This window comes from Neurospora tetraspora (genome assembly GCF_033439725.1).
Source record: "Neurospora tetraspora strain CBS 560.94 chromosome Unknown B0H65scaffold_6, whole genome shotgun sequence".
NCBI lineage: Eukaryota > Fungi > Ascomycota > Sordariomycetes > Sordariales > Sordariaceae > Neurospora > Neurospora tetraspora.
Genome location: NW_026944388.1, coordinates 294,268 through 312,453, shown reverse-complemented (window position 1 = coordinate 312,453; position 18,186 = coordinate 294,268). Strand labels below are relative to the sequence as shown.

At 53.3% G+C, this 18,186-nt stretch overlaps 4 protein-coding genes and 1 non-coding gene across 5 annotated transcripts; 3 read left to right on the top strand and 2 right to left on the bottom strand.

Moving 5' to 3' along the window:
• Nucleotides 1-121: 121 nt before the first annotated feature.
• B0H65DRAFT_471205 (uncharacterized protein) lies at nt 122-3,089 on the bottom strand. Its single transcript, XM_062827083.1, has one exon. The coding sequence runs from the start codon at nt 2,793-2,795 to the stop codon at nt 309-311; it is 2,487 nt and encodes an 828-aa protein (XP_062679022.1). The 5' UTR covers nt 2,796-3,089; the 3' UTR covers nt 122-308.
• Nucleotides 3,090-3,294: 205 nt separating this feature from the next.
• B0H65DRAFT_528204 (uncharacterized protein) lies at nt 3,295-8,403 on the top strand. The gene is made up of 3 exons (XM_062828891.1): nt 3,295-3,809; nt 3,901-6,296; nt 6,346-8,403. The coding sequence occupies exons 1-3, from the start codon at nt 3,521-3,523 to the stop codon at nt 8,098-8,100; spliced, it is 4,440 nt and encodes a 1,479-aa protein (XP_062679021.1). The 5' UTR covers nt 3,295-3,520; the 3' UTR covers nt 8,101-8,403.
• Nucleotides 8,404-8,516: 113 nt separating this feature from the next.
• Nucleotides 8,517-8,627, top strand: B0H65DRAFT_t375. The gene has a single exon. It is a non-coding gene; the product is annotated as a tRNA-Leu (tRNA).
• Nucleotides 8,628-9,060: 433 nt separating this feature from the next.
• On the bottom strand, nt 9,061-12,361 carry B0H65DRAFT_248577 (THO complex subunit 1 transcription elongation factor-domain-containing protein). The gene is made up of 4 exons (XM_062822433.1): nt 11,750-12,361; nt 10,850-11,680; nt 9,733-10,791; nt 9,061-9,659 (listed from the first exon to the last, which is right to left on the bottom strand). Exons 1-4 carry the CDS (start codon nt 12,020-12,022, stop codon nt 9,222-9,224), a joined length of 2,601 nt encoding a protein of 866 aa, XP_062679020.1. The 5' UTR covers nt 12,023-12,361; the 3' UTR covers nt 9,061-9,221.
• A 176-nt stretch (nt 12,362-12,537) lies between these two features.
• On the top strand, nt 12,538-17,406 carry B0H65DRAFT_248538 (P-loop containing nucleoside triphosphate hydrolase protein). The gene is made up of 4 exons (XM_062822431.1): nt 12,538-13,041; nt 13,103-13,203; nt 13,266-16,730; nt 16,818-17,406. The coding sequence occupies exons 1-4, from the start codon at nt 12,770-12,772 to the stop codon at nt 17,312-17,314; spliced, it is 4,335 nt and encodes a 1,444-aa protein (XP_062679019.1). The 5' UTR covers nt 12,538-12,769; the 3' UTR covers nt 17,315-17,406.
• The last annotated feature ends 780 nt before the right edge of the window (nt 17,407-18,186 follow it).

Sequence of the window (18,186 nt, the reverse complement as noted above, 5' to 3'; positions counted from 1 at the left end):
GAAGTAGTCTGAATGACGGTGGGTAGGTAGGTGGTCAGTCGATTAACAACACCAACCAGTCCGTAAACCTCAGCAGCTACTAACTACTCCTACGAGAAAAGAAGTACAATAAGGACACCGAACAAAACATTTCTGACCATTGATATATGTCGGTCCAAACGAATCAAGGTAATCAGTAGAAACATATGTGGATATATATATATACAGCGGATGAACATCCATCCCACATTCATCATCCAGAACTAACTTACAACAACCTATCAACAACTCATCCAGCAACTACTTGGACAACAACCCCATCCATCCATTTACCAGGTGGATTTCCTGAAGCCGCTGTTGTTGCCCCAGTTATCCTCCTGGCTATTGTTCCTCTCCCATTTATTTCCCTGACTCTCTCTCGACCATGACGACGAGCTGTTGTTGTTACTCTGCGGCTGCTGCCTGGGGAGGCTCCTCCTCTCTTCCCTCCTCAACTTGATCCTCAAATACTTCGTCTTGTCTCTGGGGGGGTAGCGACTTGTCGTTATTTCTTCCCATTCGTCGTCCTCGTCGTCTTCTTCCTCTTCCTCTTTGGGTCGCTGTGCTTGCTCCTTCTCAAACTTTGCCTTGGCGGCAGTCGCATCCGCCTCCTCCTTCTTCTTGTTAAGATTCCTCTCAAACTCGTTAGGCTTCGGCTGACCAAACTCATAGTTTTCCTCGCTCGCCCTTTGTGTTTCTTCACGTTTCTTCAACCCCGCCTCCCCATACCGCTCCACCATCTTCTCCCTCCACTTACCCATCATATCCCCATCCTTGGCCACGTACCGCTCCACCATATTCTGCAAAATCACCCTCCGCTGCTTCAGCACTTTGAGGACTGCGTCGTCGGGACACATGCTATTCAACATGACCTTATCCAGCGCGCTAATCATCCGTCGAGCCGTGACCACGCACTCGGACATGTGCGCTCTTGTAGCCTTCCACGCGTCTTCCGGGCTCTGGGCTTGTACCCGACTGCCGATCGGGTACGAGTATTGGTTTACCATGATCCGATACGGTTGCCACATTTCGTCTAGGGCCAGGATGATTTGTTTGCCCATTGCCTGGCGGGACCCCAAGGGGTCGGTTTCGGCCATCTTCTTGATGTGTCGGAAATTTCCCTGGGCCGATTGGAGGAAGAGACGCATGGCGATGGCGTCCGGATAGCGGGTCTTCTTGGTCATTACATCAAAAATGGTGCAGGCGTGCGGGGAAAAGGCGTGCGGGTTCAGCTCGTCGCGGATGCATGTCGTGAAGGCGGTCTTGAGTATCATGGGCGTGATGAACTCGGCGGGCATGGACTGGAGGACTGCCGCGGTGGCGGCGGAGCCACGGCCGATTTGGAGGACGCGTAAGTAGCGGAAGTAGTTGTCCTTGTCTGGCTTGATGGAGTAGGGCGGGGAGGTGAGCAGGTCCCAGTACTTTTGGGCGAGGGAGGTGCGGCGCGTGTTGGAGAGGACGGAGAGGATTAGGGAGAGGGTGTTGTTGCCTGGTTTGGCGTAGAGGCTGGGGCTGGTGGTGATGGATTTGGGTTTCCTCTCGAATTTGGGTGTCTTCTCAGCCTTGGCCTCCTTGACCGCATCGGTAGATTGGACGGTCGGTGTTTCTGTTGGTGTTGTTTGTGGTGCTTCTGAGGGGGCGGCTTCTGGAGAGGCTGCTTCGGATGAGACCACTGACGTGGCGGTTGTGTCTACGGCCTTAGCGGTCACTTCGGCAGCTGCCTTCTCGCCAGCATGGAATCGGGGGAGCTGCATGGTCGAGGAGAGAAGCTCAAAAACTCTCTCGTTGTCTTCCTTGGTACCCAGGGTCAGGAGCCTTCCAAAGGAACAAACTATTTCCTCATCGATCATGAGGTTGGCCTTCTTCCATTGACGCTGTACATCTTCCCATATTTGCAAGCCCCTGTCGATAGCCTCTTTTTTCTCCCGGTTGATATCTTCTTGGTCGCGCTGCATCGGATCCCGATCGAGTGACAGTCGTGGGTTGAATTGGGCGCGAAGGGCGTTGAAGATGATTGTATAGGTCAGGTTGTCGGGCTTGCGTGTGCTTTCGTTGGCTGTTTGTACTGTCGTGAACATGCTGTCCAGGTCGCCGGCGCGGGCACATGTCTCGAGGACGGCGTTAAGATGGATCGTGGTTGGCTTGACGCGCTCATTCCTGAGCAAGCTGTGGTAGATCTTGATGGCTTCTGCCACTGCCTGCTTTGGGTGTTCGCTCATGGCGCAGCCTCGGAAGATAATGGTGTAAGTCCTGGCGTCTGGAACCTGGGCGCGCTTCTTCATCTCGTTGTAGATCTTGATGGCGGCAGATAGACGCTTGTTCTTCATGTGGTAGTCGATCAGATGGTTCCACGAGACCTGGACCTTTGCGCTCTTGCTGGCCTTGCGGGTGAGAACAAGGGCCTCCTCGTATTTTCCTTTGTCGAGAGTCAACTTGACCTGCTTCTCAATGTGGAAGGGATCCTTGAAATGCTTGAGTTGTAGGGCCGCACTGCGCTCCAGCTTCTTCCGCTGCTCCTCGCTCAAGTCTCTCCTTTTCCCATTCTTTTCCGACCAGTCTCCATCTTCTTCCCCTTCCGGCGCTTCGAGATCGAGGGTAACGGAGGGATCGGCGGCAGTCTTAGGCTTGAGGGCGGGCAAGTGGTAGAATCGGAGGGCGGTCGTGGACTGGCTTGGTGTAAGTGCGCCTAGCCTTGGGAGCCTTGGGAGGGGCGCATTTATCCTAGCCAAAGCTCCAGGAGCTAGGCCTTTCCGCAGACAAGCCCGGCAGACAAACATGGTTGCGGGCAACCGAGTCTGTCCTTATATGTTTCGTATCTTCTTCTTCTGCAAGGTACGGGCCGAAGTACCTGTGTTGGTAATGGTCGGTTGGTGGGGTATCTAGATCGTCGACTTTCCGTGATGAGTTCCCTGCTCTTCTAAACAATTTCCGGAGAAGATGGCGGCGTAATATGGGCAGTTATAGCCCGGGAAGGAATCGGTATTGCTATGTTACTGCGGCGGGCGCACAATTGGACTCTGGACGGATGGTCAACACAAGTTAGGATGACATTTCGAAATTTTGGAGACTGATCTACAAAAATGCCTGCCGCAGCCACTTCGGTTTTGGAGACGGTGGGTCTGGGGTCGTCATCAGGTACCTGACAGGGGCCCCGTTGCTGAAAGGTACAAGGCTCGGTACGTGCCTTTTCTTATCCGCTTAGGCCAAAGGAACGGGACTGCCCCACCTCTTAAACACGACCGTGACGGGGACAAGGGTTCGCGCTTACAGTTTACAGTAAAGTACGCGATGAGTAACGAAACTAAGCGCGTCTTTCTTTTGTTACTGGAGGGGACCAATTGAACCCTGTAATCCCACTATAACTTCTTCTCTGTCACTAACACTACCACATCACGGTGGCTCCGTCGATATTCCCTTCAGAGTGTTCGCCTGGTGCTCCTCTGTTGTCTCGTTTTCTATCCAATCTCCAATCCTAAAGGCAACATCACAAGGGCATGCCAAAATGTCCAGACGAGTAGCCAAGCGCGACAAGTTCGCTGAGCTGCGCGAACTGCGCCAGTCCGGCAAGAAGAAGTCCTACGACGTCGGCGGGGTCGATGAGCTCTACGAAGAAGTCGACGAGAACCAGTACAAGAAGATTGTCAGAGACCGCTTGAACGAGGATGATTTCGTGGTTGACGACAACGGCGAGGGTTACGCCGACGACGGCCGCGAAGAATGGGACCGCCTCCCCCAGTACCACAGTGACAGCGAGGAGGAATTAGGCCTACCCGGCAGCAAGCCGCGCAAGTGTGAGCAGATCAAGACGTTGCAAGCCGATATTGGGAGGAGTTTGTAAAGCAGTCAGGTTCTGATGCTGACCCTCGTGCTTCCCCCTCATAGCCAAGAAACAAAAGGAACAAGAAGATGCGAAACGAGATGCCAACGACAGAGACATCACCGAATACTTCACGAAAGGCGCCGCCAAAGCCCCACCAAAACAAAAGGTCATCAAAACCGAAGAAGATGACAAGTTCCTGGAAGACCTCCTCGGCGAGGTCACCGCAAACATCCCCGCCCCGGTCACGCGAGTAACCAAGAAGAGAGAACGATCAGTCGAGAGGAGGAAAGTCCGGGTGCTCTCCCCGGTACGGGAACCTCGCCCACCCATGGCAAAGAGAGCCAAGACAGTCGACGATCGGGCATCATCCCCAGCAGGAGACGACGACCTTTTACCAGACGACGACTACCTGCCTGCTATGGACGACGAACCTGCGCCAGTTTCCGATTATCTTATGAGCGACGCCGTCTTGCCCTCTTCACCGGCCGCAAAAGTAGCAACACGGAGGACGTTCGGTAGGCCGGAACCCAAAAAGAACGAGGATGATGAGGACGAAGATGAGGACATGATGGAGGTTGCCCATACTGGAGCGGTAACAGCCGCCAGTGTCAACATATCAGCATCCCGTCAAATCAAAAAGATCCTCAAGACAGATCCCGTACCGGCCAGTTCGTCACCCGCCAGGGCGCCAGCACCGGAAGTCGACGCTGCTTCCTGGAACGAGATCAACCAGAAGCTCAACGTCGTATCCATGTCACAAAGCGAGGGCAGGAGTGTTGGCAAGATCGACTACAAGGACGCTATCGAAGAAGACGGCAGCTTGAACATGTTCTGGACAGACTACACAGAGGTCAACGGCAGTTTATGCTTGTTTGGCAAGGTCCTAAACAAGAAGACCAAAACCTACGTCAGCTGCTTTGTCAAGGTTGACAACATTCTCCGGAAACTCTTCTTCCTGCCGCGCAAGTACCGTGTGCGAGGTGGCCAGGAGACGACAGAAGAGGTGGAAATGATGGACGTCTACAACGAGGTCGATGAAATCATGACCAAAATGAATGTCGGCATGCACAAGATCAAGGCTTGCACCCGCAAGTACGCATTCGAGCTTACAGATGTTCCTAAGGAGGGCCAGTATTTGAAGCTCTTCTATCCATATACCAAGCCTGCGATGGAACCCACCCACAAAGGCGAAACCTTCTCCCACGTCTTTGGTACTAATACCGCTCTGTTCGAGCAATTTGTGCTCTGGAAGAACATTATGGGCCCCTGCTGGCTCAAGATTGAGGATGCCGACTTCACTTCCTTGAGGAATGCTTCTCACTGCAAGCTGGAGGTCCTGGTGGAACATCCCAACATGGTGTCGGTTCCAGACAACGCCGAGAGCATCGAGCCCCCTCCTTTGACGCTGTTGAGTCTGGCTATGCGCACAGCATTTAATCCCAAGGATAACAAGCAGGAGATTCTCGCGGTCAGCGGGAGAGTCTACTTCGATGTGTCGCTCAGTGACACCACTCCCGCAGACAAGCTTGCTTCTCGTAGTTTCACCGCCGTTAGACCTTACGGTAGCGCATTCCCTATCGGCTTGGAGACGCTTGCCAAGGAAAGGAACAGAGGTGTGCTCAAGCTCTTCAAGCAGGAACACGAGATCCTGAATTTCTTGCTTGCACAGATCGATGTTGTCGATCCAGATGTTATCCTTGGCCACCAGCTGGAAGGTGTTGACTACAGCATCTTGCTGAACCGGTTGCACGAGAAAAAGACACACCAATGGTCTCGTCTGGGTAGACTCAGGCGCTCTCAGTGGCCCTCATCCATTGTCAAGATGGGTGGCAATGTATTTGCGGAACGCCAGATAATGTCTGGCCGTCTGCTATGCGATCTTGCCAACGATGCCGGTAAATCAGTGATGACCAAGTGCCAGACCTGGAGCTTGACTGAAATGTGCAGCTTATATCTGGGCGGCGAAAGTCGTAGGAGGGATATTGACAACGAAGTCGCCCTGAAGACGTGGGCTAACGCTGACAAGCATGGCTTGATGGACTACATCTCCCATGCCGAGACTGATACTTACTTCATCGCGGCTCTTACACTGAGGACTCAGATTCTGCCTCTTACCAAGGTTCTCACCAATCTGGCTGGTAACTCGTGGGCAAGAACACTCACTGGTACGCGTGCCGAGCGGAACGAGTACATTTTGCTTCACGAATTCCACCGCAACAAGTATGTCGTCCCGGATAAACAGACCTTCAAGGGCCGCCAACGCATTGAAGAGGAAAATGCAGAAGAGGAAGGCGGAGAAGGAGGAAAGAAGAAGGACAAATACAAGGGTGGTTTGGTTTTCGAGCCAGAAAAGGGTCTTTATGACAAGTTCGTTCTTGTCATGGACTTCAACTCCCTGTACCCTTCCATCATCCAAGAGTACAACATCTGCTTTACTACAGTTGATCGAACATCACTGGTAAGTCAAAGTCCTTCCTTTGATGACGCCACAAGCTAATGCATAGCAGTCCGAGGACGACGATGCTGTCCCCGAGGTTCCCAAGGAGCAGGCACAGGGCATTCTCCCCAAGCTGATTGCTACACTCGTTAGCCGGCGTAGACAGGTCAAGTCCCTGATGAAAGACAAGAATGCCACGCCTGAAGAGCTCGCCACCTGGGATATCAAGCAGCTCGCCTTGAAGTTGACTGCCAACTCCATGTACGGCTGTCTTGGTTATACCAAGTCGCGCTTCTACGCCCGTCCTCTTGCCGTACTCACTACCTACAAGGGTCGTGAGATCCTACGGAGCACCAAGGAACTAGCGGAGAGCAACTCGCTCCAGGTCATCTACGGTGACACGGATTCCGTCATGATCAATGCCAACAAGGACAACGTCGCTGACGCCCTGCGCGTCGGCCACGAGTTCAAGAAGGCCGTCAACGAGCGGTACCGCCTCCTCGAGATCGATATAGACAATGTCTTTAGACGCATCCTCCTCCAAGCCAAGAAGAAGTATGCTGCTATCAACATGGTCGAGGTCAACGGCAAGTGGGTTGAGAAGATGGAAGTCAAGGGTCTCGACATGAAGCGTCGTGAGTACTGCGGGTTGTCCAAGGAGATCTCCAACCGTCTCCTCACCGAGATCCTCTCGGGTGACGATACTGAGGTGTCCGTCCAACGCATCCACGAGTACCTTCGTGACATATCTGCCAAGATGCGCGAGGGTGCCGTCCCTGTGCAGAAGTACATTATCTTGACGCAGCTCGGTAAGGCACCCAAGGATTATCCCAATGCCGACTCGATGCCGCAGGTCCAAGTCGCCCTTCGCGAGTTGGCCAAGGGCAAGACCATCCGCAAGGGCGATGTCATCTCGTACATCATCACGGGCGACAGCAAGACCACCTCGGAGCCCGTCGCCAAGCGTGCCTACACCCCTCAAGACGTGCTCAAGGCCGAATCTGGTCTGTCTCCGGACGTAGAATGGTACATCGGCAAGCAAATTTTCCCTCCAGTCGAGCGTCTCTGCGCCAACATTGTCGGCACATCAACTTCCCAACTCGCAGAAAACCTTGGCCTCGATGTCCGGCGCTACTCTTCCAACACCAATAACAACTCTTCGGGCCCGCAAGACCTTGAAATCCACCCCCTCGAGTCCCAAATCCCCGACTCCCTCCGCTTCCAGTCCTGCGCCCGTCTCCCCCTCCGCTGTCGCCGGTGCAAGACCTCTCACGCCTTCGAGGGCCTCGCCTCCCCATCATCCGTCAACAACGTCACCCCCTCGGGCATCCAATGCCCCTCGTGCCAATACGTTCTCCCCACGCTCAGCGTCGTCGCCCAAGTCGAAGCCGCCGTCCGCGCTCAAACGGCGCGCTACTACGAAGGCTGGCTCGTCTGCGACGACTCCTCGTGCGGCAACCGCACCCGTCAGATCTCCGTCTACGGCACCCGCTGTTTGGGGTCCAAGGGTCTGGCGCGCGGCGAGTGCGGCGGGCGCATGCGGTACGAGTACAGTGAAAGGGATATCTACAACCAGCTGGTGTACTTTGCCAGTCTGTGGGACGTCGATAAGGCGAAGAGCAAGGCGAAGGAGAGCAATGATGAAGATGCGGATGCTGCTAAGCTAAGTGCGGAGGAGAAGGAGAGGGTGGCCATCATGGCGGAACATAATCGTGTTAGGTTTGGGACGGTGAAGGGCGTGGTGGAAAGGTATTTGGATAAGTGTGGACGGAGGTGGGTGGCTATGGATACGCTTTTTGCTAAGTTGGGGTTTGTTGCTCAGTGATCGACTATGTATGGATAGGAGCGATGGATAGATATCGGTACAAAAGTTGAGCGGATGGTTTCCCTCTTGTGTTCATATTGTCGAATTCGGCGTTTGGGATTTGGCTTATTCTAGATTACGGGCTTATCTTCTTGTTGAAAGATTATAGCTCCTTTTCAATTCCTCATCTTTTCAAATCTCACCGCACCCGCAAACCATTTCATATCCTGCTGTAATCAATCAGCCTGCTGTTGTATAGTAACCGAGCCCGTTGACAATATTCCACTCCCACCCACACACAGGGTCAGGGATACATCCCGACCCTCGCCCTCCTCTTCTGCTCTTTAACCCTAAAAATCCCCACCCACACCAAAACACCTCCCTACAACCTTATAACCCACCTACACGAGTAAAAACTCCAACAACAACAACAACTAGGCAAGATGGCCGAGCGGTCTAAGGCGCCACGTTAAGGTTAACCCTTAATCCGAGTGAAAATCTCAGTTCCGTGGTCCGAAAGGGCGTGGGTTCGAATCCCACTCTTGTCAACACATTAGTTATCCACCGAGCTCGGGTGGGTAGGAAGAATCTTTTTGGCAGTTTTTTTCTTTTTTCTTTTTCTGTTCTCTCTCCCTACTACTCAACACATGTGTGCATGTATGTGTTTGTGTGTACTTGGTCACTAGAGATCGGTGCCCATATCCATCCTTTTTCGGACCCGTGCAAAGTGACTGGGCATATTGAATGAGGCACGAAGGGATGGATGGTACTTCACAACATTTGCTCGTCTTGAAGAAAAGGCAGACCGAGGGGTGCAGCATCTTGTGATATCTGCATGCTCTGGAAACATAGCACAGGTCTGAAGAACTTGTTGCCACGAGGCCACTTGTCAATTTTCGTTGCCGGTTCTAAACAAGTGTTTGCATTTTATCCGATGGTAAAGGCTTGATCTTGCTGCAACTGTGCTAAAACCCAGTGTTGGCTGTATGTTTTTCGAGACTTCGAGTAACCATTGTCAACGCTATCTGACCAACAGCATCCATCACCCGTCTAACTCCCTCTCAATCCCCAACTCGTCATCAGGAATTAGCACGACCCTGACCTCGACAATGACGCCTTACCCAGTTCGCGACCCGGAGTCTCTAAGCTTCCGGCGCGGGAGCCGCGTCCGCCATCTGGACATCTTCATCGTTTCCATCTGCTGCTGCTGTTGTTGTCGTTGGCTCATCCTTACTTGCGCCCTCTTCGGTGGACAAGGGAACATCACCGTTTTCGGATTCCCCATTCTCATTCCCCTCAGCTGATGAACCATTGGCAGTGGTGGTGATCGCCTTGCCGTATACAGCGACCTCGAGGGCGGTCCAGTCGTCGCCGCCGTTGATGACTGACTCGTAGAAGTCTGGAGACTTTTGCTGCTTTGCGAGTTTGGCCGCGTCTTTGAGGATGGCTTGAATTTGTTCCTCGTTGTCTGCGAGCCCGCTGCCGGTCTCTCTTAGTTGAGCTTCTAGGGTCTCTTGGGAGGGAGGCCCGATGCAGATGAACCGCGCTGGGAAGTCCCAGTCTTTGACTTGTTGTGCGCTCTGTTGTGGTGGAAGTAGGTTAGCGACTGAACCGCGTAGGATTGGAGGGGGGGAATGATGGACCGGTACTTACATCGTGGTTCATCTCCATGATGGGAACCTTGCCCGCCTCACTAACGGCTTGTATGTTTTTCCTGCTCGTGCCTTGGCTGTAGTCTCCTTCGGTAAACTCGATGAGCTGATCGCCATCCCGCATCATGTTGAATGTCTGTGTATCCACAAAGTAGTAATCCTGTCCTTCCTTTTCGCCGTCCTGAGGTTTCCGGGTGATGTGAGCCGGTACTCGCGTGAAGACGCCGGGGTGTTGGCTGGCTAGTCGCTTCGTAATACTGAGTTTGCTGGTCCGACTGACGTCTACGACAACTATTGGCTTCCGGTCATCGGGGAAGACGGCATCAGCAGCAGCCGAGGCATCCTCGGCCTCTTGTGGCTCAGGCTCTTTGGGCTTGTCCTGGAAAATGGCGTCGATGTCGTCGTCATTATCGATGTCGTCGAACATTGCCAGTCTGGATCTGCTGGCGACTCTCAGAGCCACCCAGGTAAGGCTGTTCTTCGCCTCGACTGCCCTTTGCTTCTCCTTGGGATCTCTGGCCATCTCGATATCGAATTTGGCATCCTCTAACTTTCGCTGAAGTGTCTTGAGGTCGGGTTGCTGGTACCGTGCCGGGTTTTCGAGCTTCTTCCAAGCCTCGTCTGGGTCCTCATCTTGAAGGAAGTCCCAGTTCATCGACCCCATCGGTGCGTCTCTCATTTTCTTTGCTGTTGCTAGCCTGCTTGCTGAAATCTTGGCATCGAGGAACGCTTGAGGAGAGACGGCGGGCATTTCGATAGGCGGGCAGCCCTCTACCTTCCAGTGCACCCAATTTTTGTCCCTGCTAAGGACAGTCTCGACCATCCGGTAGAAGTAAGGACCTTCTGGGCCTATTTTGAGGTAATCGGCAATTTTCTTCTTCATGTCTAGCACCCAGTTGGTGTCTTCCTCGCTCAACTGTTGATCCGAGAATGATACGGACTTGTTGGGCGCTTTGATGCTGGCAATCTTTTCCTTACCCTTGGGTGAGAGGGAAAGCAGGAACTCCATGATGATTAAGGCTTGAACCAAAACGTTTCGACGTAGGGCAAGATCGCCAATCTGCGTTTTTTTGTCAGTCAAGGGGCAGGGTAAGGACATGTGAAAGACTGGGACGAACCTCGAGTTTGAACAAATCTCTACTAGTCAGATATTTTGGGTTGAAACCATTAGCCAACTCGTCATCCTCACCTTCACCACGCTTCCTCTTCAGTGCACGCTTGCTCTCATCGGACTTGTCCTTGGAGTCCCTGGAACGTGCGCTTTGATCGACCTTGATGCTCTGGAAGGCGGCCATCGTCGCCTCTAGACCAGACTTGAAGGATGCAAACTGCGCGGGCTCAAACAGCTTCTTTGGCTGATTGAAGCTCTCTTGCAGAGACCAGAAGATCGGGTATAAAGCTTCCAAATCGAGTGCCTTGTCCTGTTGCTTTTTGGCATCTGCAGCTCCGGGCTTGGGAGTTGATCGCTGATCGCCGGTCTTTTGGGTAGATTCGCCTTGTGTCTCCGTGTCTACATCCATGCTATCGGCAGAAGCATCCTCCGCCTTTGGCGTCTCGCGATCCCATGTGGTAACATTTTCGACGTGGTACTCTCCTCTCAGGTTGACGGAGCTTTTATCGCCCAGCGGAAAGCTCTGAAAGAGGTAGATAAACACTCTTCCGGAAAACGCTGGGTCCAGAGCTCTTGACAAACGTCGAAGAAGCTCATTGCAGGTGCGGAGAATGACCAGCTTCTTTTGAGCAAAATGCTTTGCCGTGATGCGCTCTCTGCGGGACTCGAGAAAATCAAACACCTTGCGACAACCGGCAATAGTCTGACTGTCAAGCAGTTCCTCAACCAGCCACAGAAGCAAGGCAGGATCGCATTGCTCGTCATCGGAGAGGATGGACAGGATGTCGAAGAGGTTCCATACTCGGGCAAAAGCTGGCGAATCGATAGAGGTGGTGGCCTGGCGATGTCAGTCAGCTTGGGCACAACCTAAGCTGGCAAACTCGGCAGGATCTCAAGTCAAACTCACGATCAGGTTGCTGAACGTGTCTCTCACGGCAGTCTCGATGATGGCGTACCGCTGTGTCCGTTTTGCATCGTTTACTTCACCAACTTGGCTGGGGTCTAGGCCGAGAGCCTCGTTCAGCTGGGTCTGGAGATCTTGAAAGTCGGCCTTGTCGAGGGGGGGCTCGATGGATGCTGTTGGCTTTACTGCTTCAGCGCGTGCCAAGAGGTTCTCGAGAAAGGCCGAAAAGGCGGCGACACCGGGGACACCGTGGCTCTCAATCACGCTGGAAGGCATCTTTGCTCATTGCCTGGCTGACTCTGTTGATCGCGAGTAGATGAAGGTTGTCGATATCAGTTTCGTCGAAGTCGGTCTCGCAAGAAAGGTGAGTCTAGAGTGTTGCCGGCAATTCTCTTTGAAGATGATGCTGATAGAATGTCGTGAATTGGAGAATGGATGCCTTTGTCCGGGGTATAAGGTCAGTGAGCCCTGAAAGAAAAGAAAAGACAGTCAAACAAGGCTTTTTGAAAGATTGGTGGAAGTAAAGATGGAAGAGGGAGAAGAGCAAGCATTCAGGTGAGGTTCACTTGTTGTTTACTGAGACAGACACCGGAGATGGAGCAATACAGTGGAAGCTGTGACAAGGCTGAATGCAAGTGGGTCTGATGTCCGTGCTTGAGCTGCAAGAGCTCCATTTCTTTTTGCATGTGGGGTACGTGTGGATACCAGCACTGTGACATTTCCTGCAAGGCTGTGAAAGCGCTAAGAGTGTCGACTCTGAAAGGTACATGCGTGCCCTGTACGTGTACTTGCACTTTACGGTGTACCTCCTGCTCAGTTCCTCTCCAAGCTACAAATGCTAACACAGGTACCTCTTAACTTCCACTTATCGCTGATAGTGATCCTGGTAGTGACCCGTACCGTCACTCTCGCTGTCCGGCAATTGGAATCTCGACTTCCCAAAATTCAAACACACCAGCAACGCGGTTGGACGAAGATCTCGCCCTCTGCACGCGACACCGACTCTATTACACATACCCCAACATGCCGCCGGCGAAACGAGTAAAAAGCAGCGCGAATGCAGACAAAGGGCCAGCCGCTGGCTCGGGACGGCCCACCACCCAAGACTTGGAAGGGGACAGCGAGTTTGCCAACCTTGCGCGCCAGCATTGGCTGAAGACAACGAAACGCGCCGACGAGGTCAAGGTCAAGGTCAAGAACGACGTGCTCAAGAGCGAGATCTGGGATGCCCTAGAGAAGGATGGTTTCCCTCTCAAATCTCTGTTGGTGCTGGAGGGCCTACAGACTCTAGAGAGGCATGTACCCCCCCTCCCCCAGAGATGTGCACCTTAATGTCTGTCGCTAACTTGCTGATAGCTACCTCTGGCCTGGCTACGGCGAAGATTCGTCTAATTACCATGTCCTCTTGATTGTTCTGATAGTCAATGCCAAGCGCAGAGAAAGACTGGACGCATGGGGTATGTTGACTCTCAAGACATCATATTTCATGGCAATGGATACTAACCAAACACCTGTCCAGGCCTCTTCAATGACCGCCCGACTGACTTCTCCGACCTCTTCCGACGCGCCCTATCCATGACCCTCGACGACTCGCTATCTTGGAGCATCAGGACCCACGTTCTCCAGTTCATCATATACGCCACCGAGAGCTTGGACTGCACCATTGTCCGGAAGGAATGCGCACCCCTTGTCTCGATATCCATCTGGCACAATCTCTCCACCGAAGAGAAGCGCAACGAGCTACTGGATTCGAATACACACCTGAGGAAAGCCTGGAGGGCATCCGCCAAGCGATATGATGCGGCGGACGATGCAGGGAAAGCGCGCCTACGATTCGAGAGGGCATGGCTGTACAGCTCCGTCCTGGAATTCTTCAGGGTTCTTTATACCCAAAACGCCAAACAAGACCAGGTCATGTACTGCGAGCGCTTCCTCGAGTTCCTGATAGATGTCCTCAGCCAGCTCCCAACAAGACGCTATGTCAACACCCTGCTCCAAGACCTCCACATCCTGCCGGCTCTGCGCTTGTCACCCATGTACAACGATGAAGGAAACGGTCTTTTACGGGATCTTGCCAAGTTGCTCTCACACTTTGTCTACTTCACGGTTGATGACCAGACAGGAGTGCAGTATAGCAAGACGGAGGCGTACGATCAGCATTGCGCCAGGCTCGCAAAGCTACAAAGGACATCCTTGAAACACTTCAAGGACAAACTGACAGTGCTTGCTTTGTCCAACTATGGCTCCATCGACAAGCGATCCGACCTTTTTGGGCTGCTGGATGTCTTGACCGACGAAGAGCTCACCGAGTTGTCTCGGTTATTAGGCATGCGAATCAGCTACCCAGAATCTTCAACCTTGGTGGTGGACCGGAGGTTCTTGATGGAGGTGCTATTGTCAACATTCGAGCGTCATAAGACCTTCCAAGAAGAGGCGGCTGAGCTGAGTGTTCTTCCCACGGAAGAGACGCTCTTTGAGACTGGTCTGAGAAGGACCGATTACTATGATGGCTCGCGACCTTTGGCGCTGCCAAAAGTGAATCTGCAGTATCTCACAGTAGGAGACTTCCTTTGGCGATCGCTGACCCTCTATCGTTGCGAGGCATTCTATGCTATCCGACAGGATATTGAGGCAGCCTTGACAAGGCTAAAACCCGAGGCCCGACGCACCGGCGAGACAGCATTCACGGGTTTCTCGAGGATGGCTCTGCCAATCAGCAAGCCAACAATACTCGATGTCGTCCCGCCGCTTGTTGGTACTGATGTCCCTTCGACCGTAAAGGCTGAAGTAACCATCGACTTGCGTAAACTGTCAGAGCATGTTCGCCGTGACTGGGACGCTCTTCGGCCCGATGACGTGCTGTTCCTGGTCGAAGTAAATGCTTCCAAGGCAAAGAAGGTTGAAAACGGCGGGGCGCCTCTTAGCGAAGCCGAAAGGCTGGGGTTGGTGACTGTCCGGACTGCAGAGGTGATCCAGATAATGGATGACAGAGGTCGTGCGGTCCGCGATGCTCAAGCATACTTTGAGAACCACAATCGGAGTTACACAAGAAAGATCCAGGTCCGGTTGGACGCTCATGCCTACAAGCGGGACTCGGAGGGTAAGCGGAACGTGTATGATGGAATCAATCTTCTCATTCGTCGCAGCGGTCGCGAGAATAACTTCAAGCCGGTCTTGGACTCGATTCGGGACCTCACCCTCTCCGAAGTACCACTCGCTCCATGGATGCATGAGGTCTTCCTGGGATATGGTGATCCAGCTGGAGCAACTTATAAGAACCTCCCCAACAGGATAAAGAAGTTGGACTACCGCGACACATTCCTAGATTGGCAGCATCTGATCGAGAGCTTGCCCGGTAGGAATGTTGAGCCTAGCGAGGATGTCTCCGGAACCTTCAATCCCCCTTTCGTCCTCGAAACGGTTGAGAAGCCGGTCGAGGATGGAGCCTCCAAGCCTTCCAAGAAGAGGAGGCGGGATGCCGAGCCTGCTCTCATCTCCGAGATAGAGACAGTAAAGGTTTCGACTTACAAGCCTCCGAATAACGGGCCATATCCCATCGATGCGCCCAAGCTTAACTCGGTCCGGTTCACACCCAAGCAAGTCGAAGCCATCATCTCTGGCTCACAGCCTGGCCTCACAGTTGTCGTTGGGCCTCCTGGAACAGGCAAGACCGATGTTGCTACCCAAATCATCAACAACATTTACCACAACTTCCCTGAGCAGAAGACTCTGCTCATAGCACACAGCAACCAGGCGCTGAACCAGCTCTTTGCCAAGATTGTAGCGTTGGACATCGATGAGCGCCATCTTCTACGCCTAGGACATGGTGAGGAGGACTTGGAAACCGAGGGCAGCTTCAGCAAGCACGGACGTGTAGAGTCCTTCCTTGAGAACCGTGATCGGTATCTCCTTGAAGTCAACCGCCTCGCTGCCAGCATAGGAGCACCCGGTGCCCACGGTAACTCGGCCGAGACAGCAGGCTATTTTAACAAGGTCTATGTCCAACCCGCATGGGCCAAGTTCAGCGGCATTGCGAAGGCTGAAGGCGCAACTCCTGAGGACATCGTCAAGGCCTTCCCTTTCCACTACTACTTTGCCGACGCGCCCCAGCCTTTGTTCCCTCCTGATGCCGACGTCGACACTGTCCGGGAGATTGCCAACGGCTGCTATCGCCACATCTCCAAGATCTTCACTGAGCTTGCCGATGTTATGCCCTTCGAAATCCTCCGTCGTGATCGTGATAAGGAGAACTACCTCCTCACCAACGAAGCCCGCATCATCGCCATGACCTCCACTCACGCTGCTATGCGCCGTGGTAAGATTGCTGCTCTGGGCTTTCACTACGACAACGTCGTTATGGAAGAAGCCGCTCAAATCACCGAAATCGAGAACTTCATCCCCTTCGCCATGCAGAAACCCAAGGACGGCAAGGCCCCGCTCCAACGCATCGTCCTCTGCGGTGACCACTACCAGAACTCCCCTGTTATCCAGTCTCTCGCCTTCCGCCACTACGCCAACCTTGAGCAGTCCCTCTTCTCCCGCCTCGTGCGCCTCGGCGTGCCCACCATCAACCTCGACCTCCAGGGCCGCGCCAGGCCCTCCATCTCGAGCCTCTATAAGTGGCGCTACCCATCGCTCAACGATCTCCCGCACACGATGACGGCCACCGAGTTCCTCACTGCCAACGCCGGCTTCCGGTACGAGTACCAGTTCATCGACGTGCCTGACTACAAGGGCCAGGGCGAGAGCGAGCCGACGCCGCATTTCATCCAGAATTTGGGCGAAGCAGAGTACGCAGTGGCTATCTTCATGTACATGCGTTTGTTGGGCTACCCGGCGGAGAAAATCAGCATCCTCGCTACTTACGCCGGACAAAGGGCGCTGATTAGGGATGTGCTGAGCCATCGGTGTGCTAAGAATCCCATCTTTGGATTGCCGAGAATCGTCACGACGGTGGACAAGTACCAGGGCGAGCAGAATGATTGTAAGTTCCACCGCTTCCCCCTCCTGTCCCCTCCTTTCTCCATTGATGTCTCCTTCTCCAACAACCCACTAACACGCTAACCCACAGACATCATCCTCTCCCTAACCCGCACCTCCCACGTCGGCTACCTCCGCGACATCCGCCGCCTAACCGTCGCCCTCTCCCGCGCCCGTCTGGGTCTGTACATCCTCGGTCGCCGCTCCGTCTTCGAGTCCTGCTACGAGCTTCGCGAAGCCTTTGAGCTGCTCCTCCAGCGTCCGGACAAGCTGACCCTCGTCACCGGCGAGTTGTGGCCTTCGCAGCGTGTGCTGGCTGATGAGGTCGGTAAGGAGGGACTTGAGGGAGAGACGGTCATGGAGGGCGTGGAACATCTGGGGCAGTACGTGTTTGAGATGACCAAGACCAGGATCGAGCAATTGAAGGAGGAAGGGAAGCAACTGCCTGCTCCTGCTGAGGGCGAGGAACAGGTGGAGGTGCTAGCTGCGGATGGGGAGGAGGGTGCCGAGGTTGTGGAATTGGCGCAGCCGGATGAGGAGGAGGAGGAAGCAGTCAGGGTGGAGGGGTTTGAGGCTGAGGAGGAGTGATTCGGTTTTAGATTTGGACCTCAATCTGGGTTGTCTGAGTCTTGGTTTGGCATGGTAGTTGGTCGTTGTACTACGTAGTACATGTGCATGGTATTTTGGTTTGAGAACAAGCGATAAAACGGAGAATTTTGGTAGACATTGCAACTTGTTAAATCCCTAGGGAGCAACATATCTTGGAGTGATTATGGGCTCATATACGTATCTTCCAAGTCCTATGCGAATCCCCATTTGGAAGGATTCTAGAAGTATGATGTCTGATATCTCTGCCGTTGTCCACCAGAAAAGAAACCGCAAGTGCTTCTTTAACATATTTTCGGCACCGACTCTCCTGGGTATCCCGTACCTATCGTGAACATCCCCGCTTGTTGTGTTTTTCGAAGTTGGCTCGTATCCAACCCTTCACTGTCTTTGTCAACCCAGCTGTTAACCGAGCCAGCCCGTCAAATCCATGCTCAAAAATTCATCCGTTGGTTCTCCAGCAGATCAAAGTGATGTAATCGAACAATGATCACCATATGCAGCAACCGACCAGGATATTTATTAGCTCCTGGCATGCCATCACGCACTGCGTATCCAACAAGCAGAAAAAAGAATACCGATGATCAGTGATCACATAACCCCAAATTTTACAAGTCGATCACTACCGAACGAAACGGCGAGGAGCTGAAGGAGCTGAAGGAGCTGAGGGTAAGGGACCCCGAATACTACGTGAAGGGTCCAGCTGTTGATTTCGTAATTCGGCATTCTGGCATTCTGGTGTAGACAATCAACATCGGCACCGTATCTCCGAGGTTGACAACCGCCAGGTGCCGGTGCATGGCTCGTTGGTCGCAAGTCGGAGGTTGCAAGTTGGAAGTTGGAAGTCGATATAC

Bases quoted from the DNA above. Each gene is read 5' to 3' on its own strand.
- B0H65DRAFT_471205 (XM_062827083.1), bottom strand. From the start codon at position 2,795: ATGTTTGTCTGCCGGGCTTGTCTGCGGAAAGGCCTAGCTCCTGGAGCT.
- B0H65DRAFT_248577 (XM_062822433.1), bottom strand. From the start codon at position 12,022: ATGCCTTCCAGCGTGATTGAGAGCCACGGTGTCCCCGGTGTCGCCGCC. The intron at 11,681-11,749 runs GTGAGTTTGACT...TGACATCGCCAG, and splicing joins ACACGTTCAGCAACCTGATC to GCCACCACCTCTATCGATTC. The intron at 10,792-10,849 runs GTTCGTCCCAGT...AAAAAAACGCAG, and splicing joins GAGATTTGTTCAAACTCGAG to ATTGGCGATCTTGCCCTACG.
- B0H65DRAFT_528204 (XM_062828891.1), top strand. From the start codon at position 3,521: ATGTCCAGACGAGTAGCCAAGCGCGACAAGTTCGCTGAGCTGCGCGAA. The intron at 3,810-3,900 runs GTGAGCAGATCA...TCCCCCTCATAG, and splicing joins CGGCAGCAAGCCGCGCAAGT to CCAAGAAACAAAAGGAACAA. The intron at 6,297-6,345 runs GTAAGTCAAAGT...AATGCATAGCAG, and splicing joins CAGTTGATCGAACATCACTG to TCCGAGGACGACGATGCTGT.
- B0H65DRAFT_248538 (XM_062822431.1), top strand. From the start codon at position 12,770: ATGCCGCCGGCGAAACGAGTAAAAAGCAGCGCGAATGCAGACAAAGGG. The intron at 13,042-13,102 runs GCATGTACCCCC...ACTTGCTGATAG, and splicing joins GGCCTACAGACTCTAGAGAG to CTACCTCTGGCCTGGCTACG. The intron at 16,731-16,817 runs GTAAGTTCCACC...GCTAACCCACAG, and splicing joins CCAGGGCGAGCAGAATGATT to ACATCATCCTCTCCCTAACC.